Source organism: Nannospalax galili, unplaced genomic scaffold, assembly GCF_000622305.1.
Source record: "Nannospalax galili isolate Female #2095 unplaced genomic scaffold, S.galili_v1.0 scaffold298, whole genome shotgun sequence".
Taxonomy (NCBI): Eukaryota; Metazoa; Chordata; class Mammalia; order Rodentia; family Spalacidae; genus Nannospalax; species Nannospalax galili.
Genome location: NW_008344488.1, coordinates 1,214,403 through 1,223,568, shown reverse-complemented (window position 1 = coordinate 1,223,568; position 9,166 = coordinate 1,214,403). Strand labels below are relative to the sequence as shown.

At 39.3% G+C, this 9,166-nt stretch overlaps 1 protein-coding gene across 5 annotated transcripts in view; it reads left to right on the top strand.

Annotated features, from left to right (window-relative positions):
• Nucleotides 1–6,358, top strand: part of Pign (phosphatidylinositol glycan anchor biosynthesis class N) — a 171,601-nt gene extending 165,243 nt beyond the window's left edge. For 3 of the 5 annotated variants that reach the window (XM_017800012.2, XM_029567167.1, XM_017800011.2), the window contains one exon: nt 5,938–6,358. In XM_017800012.2, coding sequence (XP_017655501.1) covers nt 5,938–6,195 — 258 coding nt within the window. In that variant the 3' untranslated portion in view covers nt 6,196–6,358. The remainder of the gene's footprint in view (nt 1–5,937) is intronic. The other 2 variants (XM_008840646.3, XM_029567166.1) reach the window with 2 other exon arrangements.
• Nucleotides 6,359–9,166: the final 2,808 nt, after the last annotated feature.

The following is a 9,166-nucleotide window of genomic DNA, read 5'->3' as shown; positions in this document are numbered from 1 at the left end:
GAGAGAGAGAGAGAGAGAGAGAGAGAGAGAGAGAGAGAGAATGCATGTGTGCCACAGCACAAGTGTGGAGGTCAGACAACTTGTGGGAGTCAGTTCTTTTTTCCTTCTACTATGTGGGTATTCTGGGGATCAAATGCAGGGTGTCAGGCTTAGCAGCAAGTGCTTTTACCCACTGCACCACATTGCCAGCCTTCATCCCACATTCAAACATAATCACAGTGCTTAGGATACGAAAGCAGGAAAATCATGATGTCATCCCAGGCTACATAGAAAGTTCTAGGTAGTTTGGGCTACATAGTGAAACCCTGTTTCAAAAAGTCAGAAGGTGGGGGGAGCACGTTTTTGGTCCATGATTCATTTATAAGTATGATGTTTAGTTTCCAAGTGTTGTGGAGTTTGTCATTCTGTGTAACTGATAGCTAGTTTAATTCTGTTGTGGTCAGATAAATAATCTGTGATTTCAGTTCTAATAAACTCATGGAGGTTTGTGTTATTTCAGGATATGTTCTATTTAGGTAAGCATGAACACTTAAAAAGCAGCACCTTCTGCTGCTGTTGGGGCAAGTGTTCTCTAATTGTCAGTTGGAGTTGTTGTTCCATCGTGTTGACTTTCTATCCTTGCTGACTGCAGTGTATTCTTCTATCAGATGTTGAGAAAACAGTATCTGATCTCTGGTATTAATACAGCCATTCTTTCCTTTTGTTGATGCTTACATGATACGCAGGTTCAACAATCCTAATCCAAAAATCCAAAATGTTCCAAAGTCTGAACTTTTTGAACATCAGCATGATGCCTGCAGTGGAAAATTCCACACCTGACCTCACAGGAGAGGTTGAAGTCAAAACAGAGGCACACTAAAAATATTGTGTAAAAATCACCTTCAGGCTGTGTGTATATGCAATAAATGAATCTTATGGTTAGAGTTGGATCCCATCCTTAGGATATCTCATTATGTATGTCCAAGTATTACAAAAACAAACAAAAAATAAAATCTAAAATAAATCTTGTCTAAGCGTTTTCGATAAGGGATAGTTAGCCTCTGTCTTCTCCATCTTGTTACTTTAATCTGCCTTTATCCTTACAATTGAATTGATTATCTCGTAGACAACATACGGTTTAGTCATGTTTTTAGTCAACTTTACCAAATTTTTATTTAATTTGTGTATTTAGACAATATTTAATGTGCTTATTAATATATTAGGACTTAAATCTGCTATTTGCTTTTTGCTTCTGTTTTGTTTTGTGTTTCCTTTTTGAAAATTTCACAGCATTCCAGTTTTACTTACCTGCAGTATTTGTCAGTGTTTTGTGTGGTTTTTTAGCTGGTTGGTTGCTCAAGGCATATTATATATACACAGTTAATCACAGTCTACTGGTTCTGTTTTATCAGTTTATGCCCTTCTATATCTCCTCACCACCCTTATTTGTAATGAAACTACCTTCAACATTTCTTCCATGTGCATTTGAAACCACACCAGAGTTAGTCTTATTATCAAATATCTTCAATTATCAAATATAAAGTACAAAAGGCAAACCTATTGTATGTATTCATACTTTTTCCTGTAAAGTTCTTCCTTCATGATTTTGCCAGATTTCTTGTTATTTTCTCTTCCTTTAGATTTCTTTCAGGGTAGGTCTGAAGAAAAAAAAAAATTCTCTTCATTTTCCTTCACCTGAGAATATCTACTTTCTTTTTCCTTCAAGGAAAAAGTATACTTTCATTGAATTCTGGGTGGGCAGTTTAGAATCCCACCCCAACCCTTCCAGCACTTGATCATGGTGTGTTCCCTTCTGGCTTCCATGTTTTCTGAGGAGAAGGCTGCTATTGTTCAAATTTTTTTCCCTATAGGCAAGGTGCCATCGGTCTCTGCCGCTGTCAACTTTCTTTTAGTTGTCAAAAGCTCACTGTGGATTTGTGTGAATTACGTTGAGTTTCTAGTCAACTTGCCTCACCTTCTGCAGTCTATTAGTTATTTGTCTTTGGCACATTTCAGCACTTTCAACCACTATTCCAAAGAGTATTGTCCTTCCCTCTTTTCTTTTTTCTTCTGGAATTCCAATGCATAAGTGTTAGATCTTGTGTCATGGTCCTCGGATCTTTGGGGGTACACCTTATTGGGGTGGAAGGGCTGTTTGTAGTTTCTACTCTTTTATCCTCATGTTTGCAAATTTTTACTTTCCCCCCCCCCAGTTCTACTATTAAACCCATCTGTTAAGTTTTGTTTTGGTTCTTGTGTCTTTGAAATCTAAAATGTCTGTAGGTTCTTCTTTGTGTATTCCATTTCTTTGCTGGAAATGAGCATATGCCTGACACTCTCCAGGCCTCCTTTGACCCTATCCCAGCTTCCCTAACTCAGCCTGCACTGGTACCAAGGCTTGGGAGCACAGAGAGGACAGCTGGGGTTGGAATGCCCAAGGCAAGCTGTTCAGGCTAGAAGTTCAGGCACCCCACTCTGCCTTTGTTGGGATAGGTAGAGGTGTGGCTACCAGGTTCTCTGTGGTGTATGGCTAAGGCAGAATGGTTAATACTTAAACATTTTCTTTCTTCAAAGACTGCCTCTTTCCTTGTCTATCTCTTTACTAGAGACAGGCTCTTGCAGTGGGGATATTTTTGGTTTGGGGCATGTTTACCTGTTCCCATTGCACATCTGAGCCACCTGCCTCTTCTGGCAAGTCAGGTATATATGAGAGAGAAAAGGAAGATCTAGGAACTCACCACTGTGGCATTCCCAGGTCCTAAGAACCAAGCCAGCTGCTGCCTTTCTTCTGCCATTTGGAGTCTACTTGTACCTGTTCACATGTAATGTGCAAAGTTTTTAGTCTTAGTAGAGGGAACAGGGAGCATATATCTGTTCCATCTCCAGAAGAGAAAGTTCTGCTGATTTTTTTAAAAACATTTCTGGTTTTCTAAAAGCATGTTTTCTGAGAATCTCTATGTCATGATAAACTTTAGTTGCCTTTGGAAGATTTTAAAGATCAAACAACCAAGTACCAAATTCGGTGCAGTAAAATGTCAACGTGGCTCACTTAATTTTAATAATATGATCTTACCAATTTGAGCATGAATTTTTCAAAAGTATTGTGCTAAAATTAAAAATATCAAAATAATTTTACTCCTAGCACATCTTAAGAATAATAGTCCTACAGTCATTTTCATTTTAAAGTAAATATAATTATCAGTGATTTCATTAATTAGTAGGTAAGACCCATATTCATTCCAGGTAAAAATAAAAATACTTGCACAGAGAAGCTTAAGCAGATAAAGTTCCAGGTGTATTATCCCATTACATTATTTTTATGGTGAAAACAAATCAAAGTTTTAAAAATCTTACTGTAGTGTAGGTACTATTCATTAGTTAAGACTCTGGTTTTGTTTTCTTTTCTGGTCATAAGTCTAGCCTGGACCAGCACTGTATTTCTAATATCACTGGATCTCATTCTTGATTTCTCATTAGCCAACTCTGTTTTTTCTGTTTCAAATTTACTTTATAAGGTAAACGTAGGAAAGATTCTACATAAGAATTGCCAACCAGTGCCTTCCCTGAAGAAAGTCTTAGCAAATTATAAAACATTACAATTCATGGTTCTTACTTAAGAGCTGTCACATTACCAGAAGGGGAAAAAAAGTGCACAGAATGGAAGGCCTTTTGGAGGGGTCTTACCCGACAGCAGGCCAAAGTGGAGTTAAAGTCAGCAATTTAAGGTGGGGAGGGCTGCTCTTCTGTGGGGAGGAGTTACTGGGAAGGTGGGAAGGGGACTTTCCAGGCCATACATCCATTTCCCTTTAGACTCTTCACCCCTGTAATGGTGGCTTACTTGCACCCGTCAGCTACCTTCCCTCATGTCACAAGGCTTTGTGCCCTGACCTCTACCATGGGCCACTCTTGGGTAGGAGGTTGTTTAGCCAACATAGTGATGCCTATCCTGTTTGCTCAGAGAAAGGGGAGAAAATACTGGCCTCCCTTTCCCACACTGGTGTGGAGTTAGACCTGACACAGTTTTTTCCCCTCTCTCTGTTGAAGAATATAAAACATGCAAATCTATTGTAAGAGTATAGTTAAGTGTGGCTAATAGACATTGAAAACAGATAAATTGCTAGTATACATAGCTTAGCTTGGACTGTGTGAAACCTCTGCTTTATTCCACACCTGTCAGATTTGTAGCCTACATTTCTTTACATACATCTAAATATGTTATCAAGCCATATTCTCTAGGGACAGTATAATTTTCGTGTTTAAAAAAGGAAATTTGGGGACTACAGATATGGCTCATTTGGTAAAGTGCTTGCAGCACAAGCATGGGTAATAGCTTAGCTTGGACTGTGTGAAACCTCTGCTTTATTCCACACCTGTCAGATTTGTAGCCTACATTTCTTTACATACATCTAAATATGTTATCAAGCCATATTCTCTAGGGACAGTATAATTTTCGTGTTTAAAAAAGGAAATTTGGGGACTACAGATATGGCTCATTTGGTAAAGTGCTTGCAGCACAAGCATGGATACATGGCTTTGATCCTCAGCACCCACATTAAAAAAAAAAAAAAAAAAGCCTAGCCTGGCAATATGCACCTGTAATGCCAGGGTTAGGGAAGTAGAGACAGGAGGCGCCCTGAGACTGACTGACAAGCCAGTTGAGCCAAATCTTGAGCCCTGGGTCCCAGTGGAGAGAGGGTGTTAAAAATTAAGGTAAATGGCTCCCAAGGAACACTTCAGGTTGACCCACTGGTCTCCATACCCATACACGTACATATTAAAATGTAGGATGGGGTGATTGAACATTTGCTATTGTTGTTAGATGAAGATTGAGTGATTTTACTAGTATTTATTAACCTGTCTTTTACCAAAAGTCTGGAAGATAGTGACTTTGATTGTGAGATTAATAAAGAGATGTGCCCCTTTTCCCTTTTTTTTCTTTCATTAAAACTCACTTCCCTGATTTTGACTTTGAGTAACCTTTTTCTTTCTTAGTGGCTGGTGGTAGTTTTGTCATGGTGCTTCTACCTTACTTCAGAGCACAAGATGGCATGCTCAAGCATGGGGTCTGTCGACAAGCTACAGAGTCCAAAAATTAAAGGGATATTAATTTTTAAAAGCTTTTGAAATTTCATTTCTGCTGATGGCAAAGCACAAGCACTGCTAATACCAACCAGGCCCTTCATGGTGTTCTGTGTTGTCACCAGTGTCTCAGAACACTGCATTCAACACTGTCTCCGCATGATGATTATGCTATTAGGTTTAAAATTAATACGTAATTAACATATACAACTAATGTTAATACATTGCCAAGGAAATATATAGATACTCATACATTTTTAATTACCTAATGGAGGGGTTAGTTTGAAACAAGGTCTTCCCATAGCCCTAGCTGACCTGGAATTCACTGTGTAGACCAAGTTGGCCTCAATCCCACAGAGATCCCCCTGCCTCTGCTTCCTGAGTGCTGCAATGAAATGTGTGCATATCACCATAAAAACATGTTACCTATTTTATGTGGGGGTAGGGGTACATTCCAAGGCCAGAGATCAATGTCAGATATGTTCCTGTATCACTGCCCACCTTAGTTTTTGAAACAAGGTCTTTCATTAAACCAAGAGCTCACAGATTGGCTGGACTGACTAGCCAGCAAGTTCCTGGAATCCTTCTGTCTCCATCCCCCAGCACTGGAATTATACATGTTCGACCACACTTGGCTTTTTACATGGGTGCTGGGGATCTGAACTCAGGTCTTCATGCTTCCTCAGCAAGCACTTTACTCACTGAGCCATTACCCCAGCTGGTATCTACTTTTAAATCATTAGTACCTTTTCTAATTTTATGTATTTTTTAAATTCTGTGTATTTTATATAGCCATTTAAAACACTTTGGAGAATCTTGGGCTTTTTCCTCTTGAATGTTCTCTCTGCCTGCAACATGTTTCTTTTTCTTCTTTTGCAGCATCAGCCACTACGTGATTGTCATGTCCATGACCATCTTTCTGGTGTTTCTCAATGGCCTGGCACAGCTGCTCACAACAAAGAAACTCAGACTGTATGGCAAACTCAAAAGTCATTTCATGTGATGTTGGTGAAGTCATCAGCCAGCACCTATATCTGGTTTTGTTTTCTAAAGAAAAGTCCCACCAGGGATTCCAGAGGATGGATTCTGGACCAGCAAGATGGCTCAGACGGTAAAAGGCTTGTCGTGCAAGATTGACAACCTGAGTTCAATTCCCGGAACCTGTGGTGAAAGAAGACAATGGAAAATGGAATGTTGTCCTCTGACCTTCACATGCACAATGTGGTACAAGTTCCTACACATCATATACACATGCAATAATAATAAAGGTTTTGGAAAGTGGATATTAATATGCAGTATATTCTCCTTTAGAAAAGGTTCTACCTGGAATTCTGGATCCTCTTCAGATAGTCCCTCCTCCTCCTTTCATGTCACATGTGTTCCATTACCCTGTTTTGTCCCCCTTCTTCTTGTTTATTTTTAACTCTTTTAGTTAGCATATAAAATAATGGGTTTCATTATACGATTTCCAAGGAACTTCTTTTTCTTTAAGGTTTTATAGGCATGAAATAGTGATTACATCATAGAAAACATAGTAAGGCATCCTCCGTTTTTTTTTTTTTCTCTTTTGCTGGCAGCTTCTCCCAGGCTGTTTTGGAACACCTGAATCATCTGCTTCTCATAGTACAGCAGCCTCCCATCCTCCAAAGGAGAATGTCCCTCTGAGGAGGCAGCCCTGACAATAGCCAGAATCATCAGTGTGGCTGACCTGGAAGAGAATCCCCAGGTTATATGAAACGTTTGTCAGCTCACAGCACTGGCTTGGTTTTGTAGTAATACTGACTAACCAATCATATCACTAGTAAGACAGTTAGGCTGTGCTATTTCAGGTCCACTAAAGCTTCAGTAGAAAACTCTCTGCAGGTTTTCACCATTACTTCATCTATAGTAGCATTATTTGTGTTCCTTAATGCTGCTTCTGGGCTTTTCATGGTCAGCCAGGTAGATGCAGGTTAACCTTCACCTTTTTTCCAATTTCTGGATTATCCTGTAATTTCTAGGGACTCTGTGGCTTTGTTTGTTAATGTTTTGGCTTGGTTCTCCAAATTGAAGGCTATAACTTTCTTTTTTATTTTTATTTTTATTTTATGTGTATTAGTGTATTGACTGTTTGTTATGTCAGTGCCCTATGTCATGCAGTGCCCACAGAGGTCAGAAGAGGGAATTGGATCCCCTGGAACTGGAGTTGTAGAGAGTTGTCAGCCACCATGGGGTACTGGGATTTGAACCTGGGTCCTCTATAAGAACAGCCAGTGCTTATAACTACTGAGCCATCTCTCCAGTCCCAAAGACTATAACTTTCTGACAATATCAAGGATTCATATTAAAATTACTATTCTGTTGTTGTTATATTCTAAACCAAAGACCTACAGTCTTCTCATTAACTTTATAGTTCCTTTTGTAAACTAATTCCAATATATAAAATAATTTGAGAGTAATTTTTATTTGGGTATCCATAAAGTGACCTTATCATATCACTGTAGAGTTGGCCTTCTGCCCATGGAATGCTGTAGTATATTTTGCTTTTGAATCAAGTTATAACATTACCAATCTGAATTAATAACCAGAAAGTCCTTTACAAATTACTAGATTTTTCAAATTGGCAGGTGAATGAACAAATATAATTTAGAACAGCAAAGCTCAGCTGAGCAAAGTACACTTTAATTTCTACTTATGAAGTGGAGTGGTAACTTATTTGTGGTAATGCCTCATGATACAGCAGTGAAAGCATTGTAGTGCAGCAAGAGTGAAGTACTGATGCTAACACAGGCCTCATACATCCATCTGAAGCAGTCTAGGTAATAGCTAAGGAGCTGCTGCAGCAACACTGATACTAAAGAAGGAGAGCGCAGGAGCCGTCAAAGAACAGAGGACTTCTGATCAGGTTTTCACACATCAGAGAAACCCATTATATAACACCTATCATTTGATTTTTGTGCAGCTAGTTTTACCTTTCTCTTCTCTGGATTTCTGTACAGAAGAATTAGTGGATTTTTAAAAAAGGTTTATTTTTATTTTTAATTGTGTGTATAGGGGGGCCAGGGAATGTGCACATGTGTGTACAGCTACCCTCAGAGTCCAGAAGAGAGTATCAGATCCTCTGGAACTAGAGTTACAGGCGGTTGTGGACCACCTGATGTGGGTGCTGGGAACCAAGCTCCAGTCTTCTGCAAAAGCAGTACGCACTCTTAATCACTGAGCCATCACGCCAGCCCAGAATTAATGGATTTTTATAAGAGCATTGTAAAGGTGCTTAGAGCCTTATCTTTCTTCATTACGTTCTTTGAAGCACATTTTCTTCCCTAATGTTGCCTCTTTGGGTTGCTTCTAGCTTTCAGAAGAGGAAAGTGTCCCTGTAGCCTACAGGCTCCTGTTGCTGCACTACAGCCAGACCCCTCAGGCTCACTGGGAATGGTCCATTCCTTTGGTATAGTGTCCTTCATATCTTGGGAGTATTTGAAGTATTTATTTTTGTGCCAACTAACAGAAACAAATAAATGGGACTTAAGTAAAATGTATTTATTTTTAAGGCATTTTTTCATTTTATGCATGCTATGCTAGATTTCCAAATCAAAACTTAAAAAATTGTTTATATTAGGAATTTCTCTAAGAAAGTGGGTATATAGTGCAATGGTGGTTGGGAGTGATCAACCACTTTCTGATTGGATTTAAGGAGCACTTCACATGATGGGGCCCATACCTAGTGCTGTTATCCAGGCCAATAACTTGCCGCTAGCTGGGTCCCAGGCCATAGAGGAGAACCTACTACTATTATTCTGTTAAATGAATATAATATTACACTGATTCCTAATGACTTATTATTATACCCATAGATTAGTCCATCTCTCAACTCTCATCAGAGAAGTATCTTCTTGCAGCAGATGGCAGTTAACACAAAGACCCACAACTGGTCAACATGCAGAAAATAAGAGACTGTGGTGTACTCGGCCCTCAGTGGGATGCCTGTATCACATCCTCTCCTTCCAAGGCTCAGGGATCATTGCAAAAGAGTGCACAGAAAAAATAATAGAGGACATGAAGTTGGGGGATAGTAAGGGGAGGGTGTAGATGGGGGAGGGGGTCTGAGTGTGACAAAAAGACATTGTGT